General features: G+C 60.3%; 9 protein-coding genes across 9 annotated transcripts; 4 read left to right on the top strand and 5 right to left on the bottom strand.

Moving 5' to 3' along the window:
• Nucleotides 1–315: 315 nt before the first annotated feature.
• Nucleotides 316–1,497, top strand: EHS24_000519 (uncharacterized protein; the record flags this gene model as incomplete). Its single annotated transcript, XM_028616347.1, has 6 exons — nt 316–318; nt 369–501; nt 688–765; nt 816–928; nt 981–1,133; nt 1,183–1,497. 6 exons carry the CDS (start codon nt 316–318, stop codon nt 1,495–1,497), a joined length of 795 nt encoding a protein of 264 aa, XP_028480204.1.
• Nucleotides 1,498–1,798: 301 nt separating this feature from the next.
• On the top strand, nt 1,799–2,440 carry EHS24_000518 (uncharacterized protein; the record flags this gene model as incomplete). The annotated part of the gene is made up of 1 exon (XM_028616346.1): nt 1,799–2,440. The coding sequence occupies one exon, from the start codon at nt 1,799–1,801 to the stop codon at nt 2,438–2,440; it is 642 nt and encodes a 213-aa protein (XP_028480203.1).
• A 193-nt stretch (nt 2,441–2,633) lies between these two features.
• Nucleotides 2,634–4,184, bottom strand: EHS24_000517 (uncharacterized protein; the record flags this gene model as incomplete). Its single annotated transcript, XM_028616345.1, has 3 exons — nt 2,634–3,212; nt 3,265–3,849; nt 3,903–4,184. The coding sequence occupies 3 exons, from the start codon at nt 4,182–4,184 to the stop codon at nt 2,634–2,636; spliced, it is 1,446 nt and encodes a 481-aa protein (XP_028480202.1).
• Nucleotides 4,185–4,514: 330 nt separating this feature from the next.
• Nucleotides 4,515–7,252, top strand: EHS24_000516 (uncharacterized protein; the record flags this gene model as incomplete). The annotated part of the gene is made up of 2 exons (XM_028616344.1): nt 4,515–5,193; nt 5,247–7,252. 2 exons carry the CDS (start codon nt 4,515–4,517, stop codon nt 7,250–7,252), a joined length of 2,685 nt encoding a protein of 894 aa, XP_028480201.1.
• A 102-nt stretch (nt 7,253–7,354) lies between these two features.
• NTE1 (phosphatidylcholine and lysophosphatidylcholine phospholipase) lies at nt 7,355–13,006 on the bottom strand (the record flags this gene model as incomplete). Its single annotated transcript, XM_028616343.1, has 21 exons — nt 7,355–7,370; nt 7,418–7,877; nt 7,919–7,983; nt 8,019–8,097; nt 8,137–8,166; nt 8,217–8,228; nt 8,274–8,751; nt 8,811–8,911; nt 8,950–9,079; nt 9,122–9,158; nt 9,198–9,354; nt 9,412–9,726; nt 9,772–9,814; nt 9,857–9,912; nt 9,954–10,068; nt 10,218–10,388; nt 10,427–12,217; nt 12,257–12,524; nt 12,564–12,598; nt 12,640–12,677; nt 12,769–13,006. The coding sequence occupies 21 exons, from the start codon at nt 13,004–13,006 to the stop codon at nt 7,355–7,357; spliced, it is 4,635 nt and encodes a 1,544-aa protein (XP_028480200.1).
• Nucleotides 13,007–13,394: 388 nt separating this feature from the next.
• EHS24_000514 (uncharacterized protein) lies at nt 13,395–14,790 on the top strand (the record flags this gene model as incomplete). Its single annotated transcript, XM_028616342.1, has 8 exons — nt 13,395–13,455; nt 13,522–13,617; nt 13,674–13,779; nt 13,818–14,068; nt 14,112–14,181; nt 14,217–14,296; nt 14,341–14,575; nt 14,619–14,790. The coding sequence occupies 8 exons, from the start codon at nt 13,395–13,397 to the stop codon at nt 14,788–14,790; spliced, it is 1,071 nt and encodes a 356-aa protein (XP_028480199.1).
• Nucleotides 14,791–15,036: 246 nt separating this feature from the next.
• RPS21 (40S ribosomal protein S21) lies at nt 15,037–15,884 on the bottom strand (the record flags this gene model as incomplete). Its single annotated transcript, XM_028616341.1, has 5 exons — nt 15,037–15,099; nt 15,358–15,497; nt 15,717–15,750; nt 15,806–15,828; nt 15,881–15,884. The coding sequence occupies 5 exons, from the start codon at nt 15,882–15,884 to the stop codon at nt 15,037–15,039; spliced, it is 264 nt and encodes an 87-aa protein (XP_028480198.1).
• A 295-nt stretch (nt 15,885–16,179) lies between these two features.
• Nucleotides 16,180–18,439, bottom strand: EHS24_000512 (uncharacterized protein; the record flags this gene model as incomplete). The annotated part of the gene is made up of 13 exons (XM_028616340.1): nt 16,180–16,279; nt 16,328–16,393; nt 16,433–16,612; nt 16,651–16,715; nt 16,757–16,826; nt 16,869–17,415; nt 17,496–17,655; nt 17,691–17,742; nt 17,793–17,829; nt 17,872–17,907; nt 18,017–18,173; nt 18,228–18,302; nt 18,347–18,439. 13 exons carry the CDS (start codon nt 18,437–18,439, stop codon nt 16,180–16,182), a joined length of 1,638 nt encoding a protein of 545 aa, XP_028480197.1.
• A 1,012-nt stretch (nt 18,440–19,451) lies between these two features.
• Nucleotides 19,452–20,497, bottom strand: CBF1 (basic helix-loop-helix protein; the record flags this gene model as incomplete). The annotated part of the gene is made up of 3 exons (XM_028616339.1): nt 19,452–19,622; nt 19,675–19,875; nt 19,919–20,497. The coding sequence occupies 3 exons, from the start codon at nt 20,495–20,497 to the stop codon at nt 19,452–19,454; spliced, it is 951 nt and encodes a 316-aa protein (XP_028480196.1).
• Between the last annotated feature and the right edge of the window lie 49 nt (nt 20,498–20,546).

The following is a 20,546-nucleotide window of genomic DNA, read 5'->3' as shown; positions in this document are numbered from 1 at the left end:
TGACATCAGGTATCACGCACCTCGTTGTCTCCACCGGCGCCAGCGTGTCCTGTGCACCTTATCTTGCCCATGGCCTCTTGGTCGTGAGACAGCATGCATGCCGAGGATGGAATTGCCACACCGGGAATAAAAATCCGCAAGCGGACGAGGTATATTGGTCCCGCGTTGTTGACGGTGGGAGTGTACGGGGTCCTGGATGTTGTTGCCAGCCACACGCCGCGGTCGAGTGACCTCACAGCGCCATCAAGTCCCATCCCGCCACACATTTCCGTCTCATTCACTCTCACTCATCCTCCATCCCACCTCTTTTTCATAATGGTGCGCTCTCTAACCCACGGACCTGTGCAAGAGCTTACACACCCCTACAGTCTCTTACACCACAGGCGCTCCGCCTGCTCTCGCGCGAGGTCGTCACCCTCCGCACCGAACCGCCCGAGGGCGTCCGCATCGTCGTTGACGAGGACGATCTTACCGCACTCGAGGGATGGGTGCAAGGTCCATGTGAGTTACCCCACAACCGGATCTAGTCGTGCCATTTGCCACTGGTCCCCGTCCGAATCCACGAGCACACCGTCAACCACCACCACAAGGCGGTTGTTTGGCGTGATGTGCGGTGGCTGGTCGACTCCGCTTGCCGCCCTAAATGATCAATGATCAATGAAAGACGTTGCTGACCCACCGCTCTAGCCGGCACACCGTATGAGGGTGGCTACTTCCGTGTCCACTTCCACTTTGGTCCAGACTACCCTTCGCAGCCCCCCAAGTGTGCGTGTTGGACAATGGATTGAGAAACCCGCGACTGACAAAGGTTGCAGGTACCATGGTCACCAAGATTTTCCACCCCAACATCTCCAAAGCTGGCGAGATCTGCGTGGACACGCTCAAGAAGGGATGGAAGAGAGAGTATGGTGTTGGACACGTCTTAGTCGTGAGTGCAAGGGATGCGGCTATGCTTTTGACCCGAGACCCAACGAGTGCAGCTCACACAGCCATTACAGACCATCAAGTGCCTGCTGATCTACCCCAACCCGGAATCCGCACTGGACGAGGAGGCAGGCAAGCAACTTCTGGCCGACTATGAGGGATACTCAAAGTACGCCAGGTTGCTGACGGGCATCCACGCCACGCCAAAGGTGAGCTTCGGACTTCGCTTCGGTCTCACAAGCTCGTCCTAACGTCCAGATCCCCCCCGCACCCTTCCGCGACTCTGCGCCGGCCTCCCAGTCCGACTTTGTCCTCCCCAACCCCCCTACGGCCTCGGCACCAAGTGCCTCTGCCTCCCCCTACGCGTCGGCATCAGCCTCGCCCCAGCCTCTATCCCTCCCGCGCCCGCCCCTCGGTGCGTCGCGGCAGGCCACTTCGCCGGCTCCGCCCAGCCTGGATGATGGACCCGTCAAGCCGACTGCGGGTGCACCTACACCGTCTACGGGTGTGAAGAAGGCTCCCACCAAGACTGCCCCGGCTGCCAAGGCTAAGCGTGGCTTGAAGCGTCTTTGATCGGTGAGAGTGTGTGTGGAGACTTTGAGGGCGAGCGGGAGGATGGGCAGGCATTGGAGGGTGCATGCATTAGGACACTGGATTCATCATTGTTTGTAGCGTGTTGTGTCATGCAGTTGATGGTCGCGTCGGTTACCGCGTTCCCGTCCCAGTTGCAGTGGGTGGCCGTGGTGGCAAAGAAGTTGGGTGCTGGAGAGGGTTGCGGGTTGCTTGAACTGAAAAATCGGTCGCGTCGTTCATTTGTTTTTGGTTTCACCCTTTCCCTTACTGCAGCTTACTGCTTTGCCCTCCATTCATCCCAATGCCCCTCCCGATACTCGACAGCCCGCTGCTCACCCTCCCTGTCCTCGACACTTTGCTCGCGCGCACAACAGACCCCGTACAGAGGGTCCAACTCCTCGGTGCGAGGGTGCATGTGTTGGCAAAGGACGTTCCGGTTCGGCATGCGACTGGAGCACCTTCAGCGTCCGCCGCTCCAGAGTCTGCTTTGGCAACGACTGCTCTGAACGCCAACACGGATGCTGTCTGTATCACTACCCAGGTCAATGCCAGCTCTACCGGCGCGGCTGAAGCGCCCCTCCCAGCTCACACTCCTGCTCCTCGTCACGCACCCCGCATCCCGTCCGACCCCACACCGATACTCGCCGCCCGCCTTGCCCTCGCGGACGCGCACCTCCTCCTGCCCATCCCAGACCAGCATGCCGCCGAGGCTGAGGCACTGGGTGTAGAGGGAGAGTGCAAGAAGCTGAGTAAGGCTGCGAAGCGGTGGACGGGGATCGAGGCAGCCGCGGACGGCAGTGCCGAGGCCACAGCTTGGGTCAGCCAGCTGCCTGCCCTGCGCGTGCGTGCGCTCCGCGTGCTCGTTGCTGTGGAAGAGGGGCTTGGGAGGCCCGCGCGTGCTGAGAGGTGGGGTAGCCTCGCGGACGAGCTGGAGGGCAAGTGAAGCGGACGCACATGATCACATCGACGGGAGGTATGTACAGTACGGAGGGTGTCTCTGTCTAAGGGTTGCGCTCACACTTCTAGCTGGGATTCTCGTCCCCCCCCCCCACTGGGATAAACACCACATGGCGACGGAAACTACTTTGGATTCGCCGCGGGAAGCTGGGATCTTCTTGCTAGGCTGCGCTCTACGCCTACGCGCCGTCGACCTCGAGGCCGAGCTGCTTGCACACCAGCCAGGCCGCCACCGTCGTGGCCGTCTTCTTGGTGTCCCTCACCGCTTCGGCAGAGTGCTCGACACCCTCCTTGTCGACGACACTCACCGATCCACGCCAGCGCATACCGGCTGCACTGCACGCGTAAGACGGCATGCGGCCCGTCTCCTTCATCGCCCATGCGTTGAGCGCACCGGTCGACCCAGCAGTCACGTGCGCGGACACGCCGCCCTCGTCCTCGGCGATACTCTGCAAGCTCTTGAGGTCTTGTTCCATGCAGGCGAATGCAAAGTGTGCGACGGGAGTGAAGAGCGGGCGCAGCCAGCGTTCGATATAGTCGTACGCCTCGCCGCGCGTGCGCATGGGACGCAGGCGGAGGGGGGCCAGAGGCTCGAGTTTCCACGCAGAGGTGTAAGCCGAGGGGACCGCAGGGCCATCCTCGGTGGTTGAGCTGGAACGAATTGAACGGGAGCGCCTGGGCGTTGGTGTCCCGAGATGCTTCTCGGGCCAAGGCGGGGGAAAGCACGGCGAAGCGAATGGAATCGCGAGGTCGGCGACCTTGTTGCAAACCTAACAGTTAGGCCTGACTCCTTTCTTACGAGCTACTCACGTCTTCGTCACTGATCACCCCGTGGGACTGTTCTGCGTGGCTGTCGGGGGTCTTGTCTTCGCGAGTAGGCCCCAGTGGTGTCTCGACAGTCTTGTCCTCGACGGAAGTGGTGCCGTTGGGGGACGCCTTTTCGCTGGAGCCGTTGGCCGTCTCGTCACCCTCGCTGGTCGCGTCTTGGACCTGTTCAGACCCCTTGTTCTCGACACCATTGATCCCAGTGCTCATGTCCTCGAGTGTGCTGGTGTTGGTAGCGGCCCCCAGCGACACATCGACAGAAGAGACACTAGCAACTGACTCGACATACTCGACATACTCGCCATGTACACTCTCAGGGTCCGCCGTCGCAGCGGCACCGGAGACGGTCGTCTCCGACTCTGCCTGGGCAGTGTACACACCCGGAACATCACTGGCCAGGAAGTCGTAGAACACGCCGGCAATGTAGGCTTCAAACACTGAGCCGCGGGTCTTGACCTGGACGCGGGTGGTGTACAGTGCGCTCGGGGCGGCTACAATCATGTCGGTGATGTGGTAGCGAGAGCAGAGCTGGGCCAGTGTGGTATTGGCTACGAGGTGAGCCTTGAGCATCTGGAGATGTTAGCTGCAATACTTTTCTTCACGCGGGGCGGTCCACAGCTCACGGTGGCAGGCCCAGGCTGGAGCTGGGGGTACAGGTCGTGCAGGAGCGTCGTGACGACAGCGCCGAGGAGACCGTCGCCGACGTGCTCGAGCTTTTCATAGTCTTCAATCTTTTCTGCTGGATCTTGCTCGAGTGCATGTGGGCGACGAGGAAGAGCGTGGTTGCTCGAGTGCGTGACGGCGAGGCGCGCCAGCTCGGGATCAGCAATGGGAGGGAGGGGAGGGAAGGGGAACACAGGGAGCTCGGGGATGATGAGTGTCGCGAGGGAGCTAGCTGGTGGCATGGTGGTAGATCTACCAGGTAAGAGTGTGTGTGCGTGAGAGTGAGAGAGTGGAGAGGAGGACGACGACGATGATGCGAGGAAGGTCGAGAATGGTCACCTAGCCGCCAACAACAGACAGAGCGCTAAAGGTGGAGGCGGGGCCCTTTTTTGCCGTTGGGTGGCAAAACGTTGAAATGCCGTGTCCATTTTCATATCAGTGCCCAAGATTTCTCGCCCTTCCGTGTGTCCCTGGGTGATGTGATTGTGTCGCACGCGACCACTTGTCTATCTGTCTGTCTCCTTCACCATCATCCCAACAGGCCAAGCAGTCGGGCTCACACACCCCGTTCCATGCCCCAGGCCCTCTCATTCTCTGCCTGGTCGTCGCTGCACATGTCTAGGAGCCCACGTGTAACGACGACGCCAACAAAGAAGAAAGGACCCGCTCCGTACCAACCCCAACCAGTCTCCGCCGCATCCCCCCTCTCGTCGGTGCCCGCAATGTCGCGCGACGCATTCGTGGTCGCTGCGGGCTCGGGAACGCCCCGTGCAACCAGCATGAGTGGCAAGAAGCGCCCCCGTGAGAGCGACGAGGGCCACAGTGCTGCTCGTCGCACCCGCTCTGTCGGCGCCGGCGGCGACGGCACCCGTGACAACAGTGCCGCCCGCGAGCGTGAGGCCTTTCAACGCCAGCTCATCGGTGTATTCGTGCCTCGAGCACTGAAGGAGAGCGCAGAGGGCAACTCGGCAAACTATTCCGACCTCGTTGCACACTTTCTTCCCACAGCTCTCCAGCCCATTGTCCAGCTCCCTCCACTCCTCCCCCTCCTCCGCGCCCTCACCGCGCACGTCTCCCTCCTCTCTCCCGACCTCCACGGCAACCTCGTGAGCGCGATCCTCGCCCTCCCCTGGGCAACGGGAGACGACCGTTTTGTTAAAACCTTTGTCGGATGGGCGGGCGTCCTCGTCTCTGCTCACCCCGGATGGGCAAAGGAGGTCGTGGGCATGGCGGTGAAGGGTTTCAAGTGGCGTGAGTAGCGTGGCTGCGCCGATGCCGGTAGACTGGTCCTGACGATGACGCAGAGCCCACCTTCGGTTCCGAATCGACTATCACCAGGCGCATCTTCCATGCCCGCCACCACTTCCTGTTGGCACACCTGCTCGAGCTCATCCCTACGCTCCCTACCGTCTTGCAGCAGATCCTGTCCCGCCAGGCGCCGCACAAGCGCGAAACCGAGGTCGTCCAGTCGACATGGGTGCGCAACTGCTGCGACCTGATCGAGTACTGCCCCGAGCTCGGCGCCCGTGTGTGGTCGGGTCTTGTGGACAAGATGCTCCGTATCGACCTGGAGATCACCAACAGCGTCGAGGACGACGATGACGATGATGATGACGACGATGATGACGACGAGGACGAGGATCTTGCTCCTGCGCCTGCTATCGACCCATTTGACCTCTTCGTTTCGCAGGACGTACCCAAGGACAGTGTCGATGAGGAGAGCGATGACGAGAGCGACGATGAGGCAGACCCGGACATTGATGCTCTCAGCTCGGACGAAGAGCCCGAGAGCGACGAGGACGACAAACCCAACATGGCCAAGCTGGCCGCTGCTCGCAAGCTGAAGCGCGATGCTCTGCGGTCGATGCGGTCCAAGCTCGATGCAATGCTCGCCCACTTCCTCCGCCACCTCCAAGAGTCCATGGGCGTGAGCGAGCGTGGCCTGTCCGCTGCCGAGCTCGGTGCTCAGGTCGTCCCTTCATCCCAGAGCTCGGGAGCGTCGACCCCTCGCAACCGCCCGGGCACCCCGACGACATCCACCACCCCCAACACCTCGCTGTCATCGCGTCCGGCACTCTCCCCGGCCCAGTCGCTTGCCCACTTCCAGACGCTCCTCAACCTCTTCTCGCGCCAAATCCTCCCCACGAGCGCGACCCAGCACCTCCCGTTCGTCATCTTCATGTGCTCGAGCATCTCACCGGCCCATACCGAGCTGTTCCTGCACCTCCTCGTCTTGCAAGCGCTGTACGCGCGTACATCGGACGCTCCCACCCTCGCCTCACAGCCCGTGTCGCTGCAGCAGCGCGTAGCGGCCACTGTCTACATCGGCTCGCTCGTCTGCCGTGCGCGCTTCGTCACCGACGACCAGGCAAGGACTGTTATGCAGTACCTCCTTGCCTACGTCGAGGGAAAGCTCGCGCAGGCTCGCGGTGGCGACGCCGCCTCCCTTGCAGCCCTTGACGAGCTTCCGCTCTTCTACGCCGTCTGCCAGGCCTGCATGCTCATCTTCTGCTTCAGGTGGCGTGCGTTCGGTCCCGGATCCACCACCAATGACGACTGCGTCACTGGTGAGCTGGAGATGGACGATGTCACCGCCGACTCTGGCGCGGCCGGTGGCCCATGGCTGTCCGACCTCGACACGCTCCAGCGCGCCCTCACATCCGAGCTCAACCCTCTCCTTGGCTGCAACCCCACAATCGTCAACACGTTTGCCAAGGTCGCCCACTCTACCGGCTTTGCGTACTGCTTCAGCATCATCGAGGCCAACCAGCAGGCCGCAGCGCGCGCGAGCACCTCGACCCTCCGCGGTAGCGGCTCGGGCCACAACAGCCCTGCCGCCAACGGCCGCTCGGGATCCACCTCGGCCCAGGGTTCTGGCTCGGGGCGCAAGCGTACGGCCCCCGTTCACGCCGCGCCGCGCATGGCGCGCCAGGCTAACGTCGAAGCCGGCCTCGACTCATACTTCCCCTTTGACCCGTACGACCTGCCCCGGTCGGGCGAGTTTGTCGAGTCCATCTACAGGACATGGGACGAGGTGGCCGTCGACCTCGGCGGCGACTCGGACTCGGACTCGGACTCTGGCTCGGAGGAGGAGGAAGAGGATGAGGACGAGGACGAGGACATGGAGGAGCTCGACTCGGACGACGAGCGCGGTATGGCCATCAGCCGCTCCAAGCCCCGCGCCATGCCGCGTCTCCCCAAAGTCGGCTCGTACGGCGAGCACCGTCGTCGCGACCTGCTCCGTGACGGCGGGTTGAGTACCAGTTTAGAAAACATGAGCATATCACCAAACGTCTCGGGCCTGGCGTAAACGAAGGCGTGACGAGCGTAATAGCATTTGTTCATTGTTGCCATATGAATGTTGTACACATCGGAAAAAGCTCTACAGGGAACCACTACAGAGAACGACGAATCAAATGGACGAGCGGCTGAGACGGTGTTAGCTATCGACCAACCCGGTGATGATGAAGCTTACCGGATACGCGTGTTCCTCTTGGTTGCCATGACACTCTTGCTGTCGTCGACGTAGCCGCGCGGAAGACGACCCTCAGCAGCCCACATTTTGAGCTGCTTACGGGCCGCCTCGAGGCCAATCTCGCGCACCTCGGTAAACTTTTTGAATCCTCCAATCGTCTCAAACTGCTGCACGGGCATGGTCATGTACCGGCAGTACGGGTCTTCCTTGACGTCTTCGAGCGTCTTGACCGACGAGACGTAGGTGAGACGAGACGAAATCTCCGTCATGGACGGGACGGCGCCCTTGAAGAACGGGTTGAAGCGCTGGAAGAAGAGCCACCAGCCCGAGACCGAGTCGCCATAGTTGCGCGGAGACGTGTCGTCGATCGAGCCAACGTCCACGACGATAATGTCGCGAATGCCAGAGGCGCGGAGCGGCCCGATGGGCGTGTTGTCCATATAGCCGCCGTCGACGAGCACTGTGGGGTTAGCTTCATGTTGTAACCGGCACGAAGCTCACGGTTGCCATTGTCAGAGAGCGGAGGGAGGAACCCGGCCAGCGTCATGGAAGCTCGGACGTAGCGCCTGAAAGTCAGCTGCGTGATGGCAATCCAGCTCACCAGGCATAACCTGAACGGTGGATATCCATGCGGGAATGCGTAATGTTGGTCGAGTTGCAGAAGAACGGAATCCAGAAATCTTTACAGTCAGCCATGGCTTCCGCTGTCAGTCGCCTACCTTCTATGTGGGTATTGTAGAATGCCTTGTCTACGAGACGTCAGTAGTGTTCTTGGTCTGTTATCGCCATCGTTGCTCACAAATACCGCGGTCTGGATGTCAGCAAAAAGTCTAATAGGTGCCCACATTCAGCTCACTAAATTCGTGACCAGTCGTGTACGCAACGAAGGGGTATGTGACGTCGCTGAGGATGCGGAGCATCGAGCCCATACGACCAGCAAACTGCTTGGCGCGACCCGTCGCCTGGATGATATCCGTGTTGCGCGAGTAAAGACCGCCAATCATGGAACCGATCGAGCAGCCCGAGATGCCGTCCACGGGGATACCAGCCTCTTCGAGCGCCTGGAGCATGCCCAAGTGCGAAATACCGCGCGCTCCACCGCCACCGAGGACAAGACCCACTTGCTTGCCGCACAAGCGACGAGCGATACGGGCAAAGTCGTCCATGTGCGGTGGGCGCCGTGGGCGACCGAGAGGACGGAGGCCACGGTATTGCTTAATCTTGGTCTCGACCTGTTCGCGGAGGTGCTTGAACGCAGCAACGGCCGAAGGGTCGTGGTTCTTGCGTGCTTGGTTTGTGGAGACGACGCCGGGGAGCTCGACGTGGTAATGAGCCTGGACCCATGGACGATTCTGGTTTGTCAGAAACAATGGGTTCAATAATATAGCCCTACCTTGAGCCACAGACGTGTCGATCCTGGAGCAACTGTGCGTTCGTCATGGAGGAGGATGAGTTCTTTACGCGCATAGCACTTCATGGCCATGAGGAGCTTTTCTGCGTCGGTTAGTCGGACTCCAGCGGCTATAACCTACCGTATTCGCCCAGGGATGGGTCATCACCCATCCCGACAACCAGTACGAGATCCGCCTGGCGGATACAAGTCATGGTCCACTGGCTCGCAACCGGCGTGTCGGCGACGTAGAGAACAATACGGTGGTGTTGCTGGCGGGTTAGGTTGTTCCTGAGCGAACCGTGAAAACCCACCTCCTGGTCGGCAAGCCAGCCTGCAATCTTAAGAGCTCTGTAGGGTTAGACTTTTCTCCAGGAAGTAATAACCCACCCCATCCTGGTGAAAGCATGGCGTCCGAGGTGACGCATCACAGTTGCCTGGTCGAGGTATGAAGTGGCACCGCCAATTTCCTCGAGCGAAGTTTTCAGTTTGCCCGCAAACTTGGCCACCGGGACGCTACGGTTGGTGCCGATAATACAGACCGTTTCTGGGTTCACAGTTAGTTACCGTCCGGCTAAAGCTAACTGTCGTGTAGAAAACGCACTCAAGTTCCTGTCGGCGCGAAGCTCCTGAGACGGACTCCAGTGCTGGACACTCTGCTCCCCAACAGCCTTGCGGACCCTCCTGGCGATGAGACGCATAAACTGCAGCGTCGTGGCAGGGTGGCGGGCACTGATGGCGTCGAAGAGCGCAGCCGGGATACGGACGAGTTCGGTCTGGCGGATAGCCTGCACAGTTTTGGGACGGACGGCACCCGTGATGACGTCCAGTTCTCCGATGGAGTCGTTTTGACCGTACTCGCGATGTACGTCGACGCCCTCCCTGTCCTTCTTCGGGCTCACCGCACGAAGACGGCCGTCTGATTGTTAGCTATGAGGTGGGGGCTCACACAGCTTGTACCCACTGATGACGAGATAGAAATCGGTTGCCTTGTCTCCCTTCTCGTACTGCGATAATGTTAGAAAATGGGCAACCATTGCCGGACGTACCAGAATCTCTCCTGCACCTAGCTGGATCCAGTCAAGACCGGCATCAATGTGAAGAACTGATGGGTTAGTCTCGCAAGGTATCACCTCGTAAACCTACCTTGAGGCGAAAGAAGAGACAGGAGACGCTTGGCAAGCGTAAGCTGGACGAGTGGCCGACGCTCGGTAATACGATCCAGCGCGTGCTGGGGGAGGAAACCGACAAAACAGTCGGTCTTTGCCCTTCGTGGTTAGAGTTCTCTCGGTCGCCCCCCACAACTCACCTAATGTTCACGTATGAGTCCTGGCTGCAAAGCGATGAAAGGTAACCGGCCAATCCACCAGGCTGACGTCAATTTCGTCGCTCTCGGTATTTGAAGCCCACCTTGACTGTGTAGAGCTGCTCCTCATCCGGTGAGCTCGAGTCTCCAGGCTTCTGCGGTACATGGCCCATTGCGAGGCCGAATGGACGGTCATGCGATGAGCGGTCGACCGCGGGCAGGTTGCTTGACTCATTGTCGTCCTCGTCCTCGGCAGTACGGACGGGGATGGAAACCTGCAGAGTTAGTACTGGGCTCATCCAGCCTAACTCACGTCTAGGAAGCCGTCAATGACATAGTATAGACCCGAAGCACGGTCGCCCTGCTTGGCCAGCGTTGCACCCTTCTTAAAGTGGAGGATCTCGAGGTGGGTGCCGAGGTCGCGGAGGATCTTGGCATTCACGTCTGGAGCGCCCCCAAAGCTGTCCTGCATGCTGGCAGAGACGCTGCTCTGGTCGTCCGTGTCCGTTACACCGGCATTCAAGAGACTCTCGCGCAGAAGACCACCAATGTTGTTGTGGTTGTGAGCTCCCGAAGCATTCATCATATCGAGGACGTTGCCGAATGGCGGCCTTCCGTTGCTGGTGTGCGGACGACCATTTGGGAAGAGCATGGGCGAGTTGGGAGTGGATAGCGACACAGAAGCCGAGACAGAGCGACGGCCGTGTGCGTCGACGTGGTGCGCGTCCTGCAGGAGACCAACCGACTTGGCAATGCACTCGACGAGGGCATCACGGAGCTCAGTCTCGTCCTCCTCGTCCGAGTCAAAGCCGAGGTGATCTGTTGAGGACAAGCGGCCACGCCAAGTGTCCATGCGGGGCAGGCCTGGCGTGTTGGGAGACCGGTAAAACGTGTCATTGACAGGAGCGGTTTCGTCGGCGGTCAAGGCCAGGTCACCAGCAGCCACCTCTTTGCGCATCTGCGAGTTGCGGTGGATCAAGGTGCTAGGGTGGTGGTGGTTCAGCGGGCTTACCGATAGCATCTCCTCGGCGGCGGTGTCTTCCGAGTCGGACGCAACAGTAGAATCGTCTTTGGGGATCATGAGAGGAATGGGCTTGACAGCGGGCGTGTTGGCCGACCTGGGAGTGACGGAGGGGAGCGACGGCGCCTTGACCGTTGGACTAGGAGGCACCGTGTCCAAGAACTCCTTTGACATGGTGCGTCTGGAGACGCTCTCTGGGCGACGGCGCCGCAGTTCAGGTTGGAACCGCTCGCGGAGGTGCTGCATGCCTCCACCAGAGTAGAACGAGCGGGGTAGCGGGTACGACACGAGCTGGTTCAGAGCTGCCTCGGAGCGCAGAATCTCGCGAGTGAGTCCGAGGAACTTGTGGGCGGCCATGAATGTGACACGGCTGAACCGCTCGAGTACGACCTGGACGATGGAACCGGTTGCTTTGGGGTACTTGCGGGTGAGCTTGCGGAACGCTTCGGCCGGAATGACCGCGAGTGTGCTATCCACCGTCGCACGAGCAATGGTGCCCTTCATGGCGTCGTCCACAAAGTTTGGCGTCACAGGAGGTGTAGGGTGATGGGACAAGTTGCTGGGGCGGAGCGTCGACTTTGGCGCAGGTGTGGCATCCATTGATGGCGAGGATTGAGTAGTGACCGGCTCGGACGATGAGACGTCACGGAACATCTTGGGAGAAGGGTTCTCTGGCTCTGGAGACCACGAGGAAGCCCGGGCAGTGCCGTCGGCGGTGCTGACGGAGGAGTAACGCCTCAGACGTGAGGCATCGGGGTCGGCAGATGGTTCCAGATCAGTGGGTGAAACCTCTACCGGGCTGAGGCTCAGGCCCATGGTGCGACCGTCCAACTGGCTGACATCAGAGTCGGCTCGAGACGCACGTCCTCCAGTGTGTGGACTGCTGGTACCGCTGACGTCTTCCGACGGCGTAGCCCACGGCAGTTTGATGTCCTCGGTGAAGAGCGACAAAATGGAGAAGAGCGACGAGAGCGTTCCGCCAGTGGAGACTTCGTTAATCAGGGTGTAACCATTGAATGAAGACGAGCTGTGGGTGAACGGGTCGGGAGAGCTGGGGACGCCGCCATCCGAGGTGGGGGCAAACTGGCTGGGTCAGAAACGGCATGAGAGGTTATCACCCACCACCTGGACACGGCCCTCGACGACACACCAGAACTCGCCACCGCCAATCTCCATAGTGTCCCCAGCCGCGAGACGGCGGGTCTGGAGGTGGCGGCTGAGCTCATGGAAGACGGGTTTCTCGAGGTATCCAAAGATGCGGATGGCAGAGAGAAAGTCGTCGAGGTACGACTTGAGTGGATTGGCCGAGCTGTTGGAGAGGTCATTGAGAACCTCGTCGCCAATGAGGGGCAACGAGTTGGAGAGAGTGGGAGGGGAAGGGGGAGGGAGGCTGGAGAGGTGAGCAACTTGCTGAGGACAGCCTACCTACGCGTCTTCCTTGAGCTGAGTGTATCGAGTGAGGTACTAATGATGGGTCAGCAGAGGGTCGTGTAAGAGTTACCCACCCTGTAGCGAACAACGAAGAAGATGGCCCCCACCACACCTGCGAACAGAGCAGCAATGTGAGGGAAGCCGAGGGAGATTGTAAACGACGCATGGAGCATCTGAACGATCAGGCTGATGGTCAGCTTCACCCGACACGGGTTTTCCAGCTAACGTAGGAATGGTAATGGTGACAAAGGCCACGGCGCTCTGGACGAGCTGGAGGATGTAGAGGGTGGCGGCTACGAGGGCACTGGCGAGCGACACCAGTGGGTTACTGCCTGGAGGAGGAGTCGGCGGGCGCGCGTGTGTTGACAGCTTCTCGACGACCTCGGCGGCGGCGAGACCGCCTTGGAGGGCCGCGAGGAGCACCACGGTGAGGGTCGTCATGGTGGTGTGGAGACGAAAGGAAGAGTGGAGTGTCTAGTTGAGACGGACGATGATCATTGTCGTGTGGAAGAGAGAGAAAGAGTGCGAGGAAGACAAAGCCATTCGACCCATGAGAAGAACGTTTGCCTCTCGACGTGATCTCCTTTGCCTACGCTTGCTTCTGCGCGCTCTCCGCCCGCCGCCGCTGACGCGCCTGGGGGTGTGTGGCCGATTGCCCTCTGGCGCCAGGCACGATCAACACGTTTCCTAATTTCCTGCCGTACACGAAATCCACTGGCTGAACCTGGCCGACCAACAGAATATCTCCTGGGCTCTACACAATCTGCTGCTGTCTCCCGCCGCGCCTGTTGCTTTAGAGCGGCCTCCATCGCCCAACCACCCTCGCGCCATGTCCATCGAACCGGGGATTCTCGAGTCGCACCTCGAAGAGCTTGCTACAGACTACTATGGTGAGCGAGCCATGAGACAGCCCACTTACCTCGTGTGTCTTCGGCAATCAGGCTGACAGCTTCCAGATCTCCAGGCTTCCCTCGCGAACCACTTCCAGCAGCCTCCCACTGCCCTCGAGGCGCTGCGCATGACGAGCAAGGGACACCCGACAGTGATCCATGGTGAGGTGGAGCTGGAAACCAGGAGGTGACACGAGACCGTGGACTGACATGACCAGGGTTCAGCCCGATGCTTGCGGCCGGCGAGACCGACTGGCGCCAGCCCGAGTCCTACATCAAGGTGCAAGGCGAGACCCCGCTGACCATTGCTGTTACGGATGACGGGTGAGCTTATACTGACCATAGCGGAAAGCTCATGCCAGACTTGCCGACTCGGTGCGTACCCTCGCCGACGGCACGACGTCGTTTGTCAAGCCGCTCGACGAGACCATGACCATGACGGCCTTCCTCGCCCGCCTCACGGGCCAGGACGAGTCGCGCGACGAGGCACTCTACCTCCAGTCGCAGGACGGCAACATCTACCGCTCCGAGCCGGGAGCGCGGGGCTCGCCAGAGCTGGCCACTTTCCAGAGCGTAGTGGCCCGCGATGTGTCGTGGATGAAGGAGGCCTCTGGTGGGCCGCATCTTTGCTCCTGACAGTGTGCTGACCCATGCAGGCGAGTCGGCCGAGGCAGTCAACCTCTGGATCGGCAACAGCAAGAGCACTACCTCGTTCCACCACGACCCGTGAGCTGATCCTGTTGGTCGGAGCTGACAGCCAGATATGAGAACATTTACCACGTCCTGAGCGGCAGCAAGACGTTTACGCTCCTGTCGCCAATCGACGGCCTCTGGTTTGAGCGTGCGTGTAACCACTCCGTAAGGCAACCTGACACTCGAACGCAGAACAGTTCCATGCCCCATCTACACTTGTGCGTACCGCAGACGGCAAACTCGAGCCCCAACTAGACGAGCCACCGGCACACCCCGTGCCGTGGGTCGAGGACCTGGACGCGCCTCCCCAGTCCCGCCCCGTCACTGTGGTACTGCAGGAGGGAGAGACACTCTACCTCCCTGCTGGGTGGTGGCACAAGGTCGAGCAGAGCGAGGGAAGCACAGGGCTGGCCGTGGCGGTCAACTAGTGAGTTTGCGGTTCACTGACGCAACAAACTGACAATCGCCAGCTGGTACGCGTCCGAGATCAACCCCCAGCGATACGCTCTGGAACGCCTGGCCCAGCGCGTGGCGCGCACCGCTGGCCGCGATGTGCTTCCAGTCGACATTGTGGACGAGGACGTGTGGGGCAGCGAGGTGGACTCGGCGGACGAGTGGGACCCCAAGGACTGGGGCAGGTAGATAGATGGGCAGCATGTAGCAGCGTACAGAGGGCATGTAATGCGCGGCTTCTGCCTTTACAACTTCGCAAGCAGCTGTATCGTACCGGGTCAGTGTAGCCAAGAACATGACGAGCAAGGATGAACAAAACGCGAGACTGTGTCAGTGCAAGAACACAACAGACGGCTAGAATGCTAGATGGATGCCATCGAAAAAGCGCGCTGTCCTACGACGACCTATGCATACATTGGCAACACCTCGCACCGTTTAGCGGGTGTAGGTCCAGACGCCCTTAAGGAGGCCCTCCTTGGTGGCAATGCGGTTGATCGACTGGGAAGCGTCAGTAAAGAGGTTTGGAGATGGAGTGACGAAGAGGAGGGGAGGAAAATGTTGCGCTGGGGTGGTTGGCGGTTGGCGCGTGTAAATTGGATGGGCCAGGCAAACCGTGCTGCGACATGTCCACGACATGTGACACCCAGCACGCCTGGCACTGCAACCGCGACGGCCCACTTGTCCCCAGTCTGTAGCGCGACACTTTTCGCCCTCCTCTCTCCATGTCTCGTCTCGCGACGAGAGAGCGAAACTCACGTCGTCAGCCTCGCCCTGCGAGCGGACCTGGCCGCAGAGAGCGATGGTGGTGCCCTGGCCCTTGATGGCCTTGCCTTCGGCGTCAACGTCGGCGACGGTGATCTGAACCGAGGCGTGGTCCTTGGCCGTGATCAGGCGGTCTGGAGAAGGTGGTCAGCGAAACTGTTTCCCGTGGGCCAAAATGTCGAATCTGGGCGGACACCTCGAAACAGAGCGCGCGCGCCGACAGCCCCTCTCCCGCCGTCCTCCAGCTCCCCAACGCTGTCCCTCCCATGCTCTCCATCCCAGCCGTCCTCCTCGCTGCATGCTCGCGCGCTCTGTATCCAAGTTTGGCCATTGGGGGTCGTGTCGAAACTCACTGGTGGCGGCACAGTGGCGGGGGATGTAAAGGTCCTACATCTAGTCAGAGACACACTCCCGTGGTCGTCGCGTTCCTGTCGCTACTCACAACGAGCACACCCTTGTCGTTCTCTGCGGTTCTGTCAGCTGCGCTCTCTCGCTCGCCACCACGTCCGAAACGCACCCATTTTGTCTGATTTTGAGGTAGGTGAGGAGTAGTCGAGGCGACCTCGAACGTCGACCGTCCGTGGCTGGGCGGGGGCTGGCGGGACCACACTGCAGCCAACCCAGGTTTGGCCAAAATGGAATGCCGGCGAGATCGTTTCGCCGATGTGGCAGTTTGCCACGTGTCGTGACGTGCCTGGGTCAGCCCTCCGTTGTATGGCACTTTCAGGAGTCTGTGATCTGTGAGCTGTGAGCTGTGATGCTCGTTCATGCATGCACTGCCAGCACTGCATACACATTCGACTGCTGCATATCTATCTACTCGCCGTCGAGCTCGTCCTTCCGAACCTGCATGGGGGAGCGAACAAACACCAGGTCCTCATCCGCGTCCCCCTCCGGGAGCCGCTCCACAATCGCCCTGCGATCCTGTCAGCTGGGACTGTCTGCATGGCTGGCTGCAACTCACTCGCACTCGCACAGCAGTTCGGTGCAGAACAGGTCGAGGTTGAGGTCGGACGGGTCGTCGCCGAACCTGGGTTTCGTCAGCTACTCGGCATCTCCTGTAACTCACGGCTGCTCAATCTGAGCTGCAATGCCCTCCACGCCACAGAGCGTGAACGCGGTGCACATGACAATCCAGATCATCTTCCAGCCCATGGCCTCGACGAGGACGAACGGGAGGCACAGGAGGTAGAGCGTGACGCATTGCTTGAGGTGGACACAGAAGACATAAGGGAGCGGGGTCTGGATACTGGTTTCGTCAGCTTCACCCTGTGGTTGGTAGCTCACATCCTCTCCATCGACCCAAGCTGGTCAATCATCGCCTGCACGATCCCCTGCATGGCGTTGAAACCCTGCTAGTCAGCGAGGCTTCAGTGCGGTTCGGTGTTCTCACTGCTGGGCCGACGTCCTCAAGGTTGCCTTGGCGACGGAAACGGAAGAGGCCGCGGCTGATCTCGTGGGCACTGGTGGAGCGTCAGAGCGCGAGTCTGCTGAGGATGACCTACATGACTAGAGGCAGACCGACCTCGACCATGCGTCCAAGCACGCTGTCAGCGCTCGAGGCAGCGGCAGCAGCCGCATCGACATCCTCGGCGGTACGACGAATGTCCTGGCGGACACCAGACTTGATCAGTGGGGTCCGCTCGTTGACCGTGCTCGTGGTGGACAGGCGCGACATGGCAGAGGTGGAACGTGCACTGGCCTTCTTCTCAATCTCGTTGATTGTGGGGCGACGAACGCGCACGGCAGTGGGACGGCGGACGGCTTTGCGCTCCGCATGTATCCAGGCAACAGGCACATCCTTGCTGGGCGAGCGGTTGGGCGTGATGGGGAAGGAGAACGAGTTGGACTTGGAGTTGGGCGGGGCAGGTGGCGGTGCCAAACCGACATTGAGCTCCTCCTCGCCCGTCGACAGTGCCGAGCCCGAGTATGTCCTCGGCGAACTGCATTGCGACCCACTGAACGCCGACTCGCTCTCGTCTCCACTGTCCTTGTCGCTGTCGTCGTGGGTGCCCTGTCGGACGAACTCGACAAGGGAGTGAGGAAGCAGCCCTACGGCGGTGTCAGTGGCGTCTGGATGTGAAAGCCCACGGCCACCCGTTGAAACCGGGACACCGTGGCCAAAGACTCACCCTGGAGATCCGCATGGTGCACGCCGCCTTCAGACCTCAAGTAGTGCTTGGTAGCGAACACAAAGCCTACGACGAGCCGGATCAAGTCCTTCTTGCGTTGCGTGAGGTCTTCACGGCTGATCTCGCCGTTGGGAGGGGGCACCACATTGATCCAAATGGCCTGCGAGTCAGCTCCTATGTGTGGCTGTAGCTCACCCTAGACAGGTTTCGAGCACTAGCAATGAGGGAGGTAAAGTCCTTGCGACCCCTGCATGTCAGCTCAGCTGCCTCTATCAGCCGGGAACTGAAGATACGCACTCGGCATAGCGCTCATATGCGGTCGAGTTGCGGAACACTGCCTGTTAGCCAGGTGTAACCCCCAAAGGAATGGACCCACCGAGGAGCAGACCGACGACGACAGAGAGCAGCGGGACTGGAAATAGATCAGCAATTGCGTGCTTTGCGGCCGCCTTTAGCGTAGTCGAGGTGACGACGAGGCGGCGGCGAGTGTTGCCTGGCACCGCAGTTCTGACGCCACTCACCCACGTTGTTCGTGAGCTCAACGTGCTTGCCAAACACCACCGACGCAGCTGCAACCGCGGCTGAGAAGGCAGTGATGAAGACGACAGGGCCCATGACCACTGGAATGATGGAGGAGCTGTACACGAGCACGTCGGCGAGCCACGATATGTTGGACAGCTGTGGCCCGTTAGCAGGTGATGGGCTCCGCCTACGTGACTTCCGAACACCTACACGTGGCTTGCTCTCCTCAACGCTCTGCATGGCGAGGAGCGACGACAGCGTCTTCTTGGGCCGGCCAAGTGATCCCTAGGGCCGTCAGCGCTGCTTCACCCTCTTCACTGCACACGTACCCATGACTTGGTCTTGGAAGTGGCCGGCTTCTTGGCCTTGGCCGTACTGCCCGAGACCTGGCTCGGTGGTGTCGATGTTGACTCGGCCTTCATGGCTGTGGTGGTGGTATCTTTGGTCGACGAAGCGACAGCGTTTGGATGAAGGAATGGAGGAGCAGTGTCACGTCGCGACATGTATGTGTGCACGGGGGAGGAGGCGGTCACGCATCCAGCAGAAAGGAAGGAAGCTAAGCAAGGTCCCATCGAAGGGGGGACGCGTCGCTGAAACCAAACCATATACCCGGGTGGAGGTCTTTGTTTTTACTTTCAGCCCACAGAGCCCACATGCATATGCACGATGCCAGCACAGCCCTGGCCCCCGCCTCACGAGTGCGCTCCGTACGCTCCGGTGCGCACGGTGTGGAGCGAGACACACCCAACGGGTGAAACTCGGCCCGCTTCCCGGCACACCTTGTCCTGTGATCTGTGAACAGTGAACGGTGAACCAACAGATGTTTCAGTAGTGACGTCAAACCGCGCACAGCTGGGCGCCGGACGTGGCCGCTGCTCCGCTGAGCCAAGTGATCCAGTGATGTGTTGTAACCCCACCAAGTCACATCCTAGAGCACAGAAACGCGCTTGAACCACTTCAACTTTGGCTCTACTATATCGGTGCGGTGGAATGCACCTCCATGATACTTGGGGGTTGTCCAGCGACTGAGACTCACGGACTACGGGTGGCGAACGCGCAGCCCACGGGCACACAGCTGTATGGTGGCCACCGTCGGTACGGGCCGTCGTCGCTGTGGACACAGACGCCCGACTGCAAGACACCATGCGCTGTGCGCACACGCCTTGGTTGCCGATACGTACCTGCAACACCTGATCACCTGACCTGGACCGCACAGGTCCCGGCTGCCAGGTACTGCCAACCGGGAATCGTGGCTCTGCCACGGCGTTGCTACGCACTCCCATTGCCATCCATGTTCTTCCCATACTGGCCATCTTCTTGTTGCAGAAGGCGACCGTCCCTAGCTAGCTACATTACAACAGAATCACGCTCACTGTCTCGCCCGTCTCGTATCTAACACCCGCATATGTCCCTCCTATAACTGACGGGACTCTCTTACTCCTTGTCTGCGAGCTGCTTCTTGGCGTCCTCGAGCTCCCCCTTGATACGCTGAAGCTCAAACTGCTGGGTCGCCAATTGGTCGGCGGCCTTTTGCCATGACGACTCAAACTTGATGGACCGCTCGCGCTCTTCCTCAAGACGCGCATTCGCCTCGGCCAGTTGCTCCTGAAATACAGTCAGACACATGCGATCGCCCGCGAAAAAAGGGCAAACTCACCTGGACTTCGTTCTTTTCGCGCTCCTTGCCGAGTATCTCCTCGTCCACCAGGCCCATACGGTTGGACAGTTCGGTAATGTATTCAGCTGCACGGCGCAGGAGCTGTCCCTTGCCGATCTTGTCCATGCCGCCGGGGATGAGGCGGGCAATCTCGTTGATACCCTCGTTGATGTTCTCTCGCCTGCGGCGCTCAACCTCCTTCTGTTTGGGTCAGTCAAGCAATTCAAGATGGATTATTACCCACGTGGCTGTCCTTCTTCATCTTGATGGGGTCTATTGGGTCACCGTTCTCAACGGGGCCAACAACAATGTCTTCGTCCTCGCGACGTCGCTTGGCCCTGCCGATCGTGCGGCCCATACGCATGCCGTTCTGGTCGCTGTTGTCCTCGGACATGGCGGCGTCGGCTGGTTCGTTGCTGAGGTTGTGGGCGCTGTTCTCAAACGTAAAGTCGCCATGGTCGTTATCTGCTGCGGCCGCGGCTGCGGCTGCGGCGGCCGACTCTTCCAGCTCGCGTTCGCTCTTGTGTGCAGCCTCGAGAAGCGTGTCCAAACGCGCTTCACCCATCAAGAGGCTGCCATCGTCGCCGCCGACGTTGAGACCGCCAAACAACTCGTTGCGGCCGTCATCCAGGACATGCTGAGCAAAGCTCGTGAGGGGATTCTGCGAGTCGCTCGAGACGCTGTTGAGGGTGGCTGGGTGGAGGGAAGGGTCGAGGTTGGCAAAGAGGGGGTCGCTGGGCTCCGCGCTGGATGGACGCGAGTGGCCGCCTGCGGACCCCGAGCTGCCGTCGCGTGGGGCTGAACCCGAGCGGGCGAGAGACATTGCTTGGGACTGGAGTTGGTGGATGCCTCTGTCTGGGCTCAAGGTGGAT

The sequence above is a fragment of the Apiotrichum porosum genome (assembly GCF_003942205.1).
Source record: "Apiotrichum porosum strain DSM 27194 chromosome Unknown scaffold_1, whole genome shotgun sequence".
NCBI classification, from domain to species: domain Eukaryota; kingdom Fungi; phylum Basidiomycota; class Tremellomycetes; order Trichosporonales; family Trichosporonaceae; genus Apiotrichum; species Apiotrichum porosum.
The sequence above is the reverse complement of the archived record's forward strand: the minus strand, read 5'-3'. Positions and strand labels throughout refer to the sequence as shown.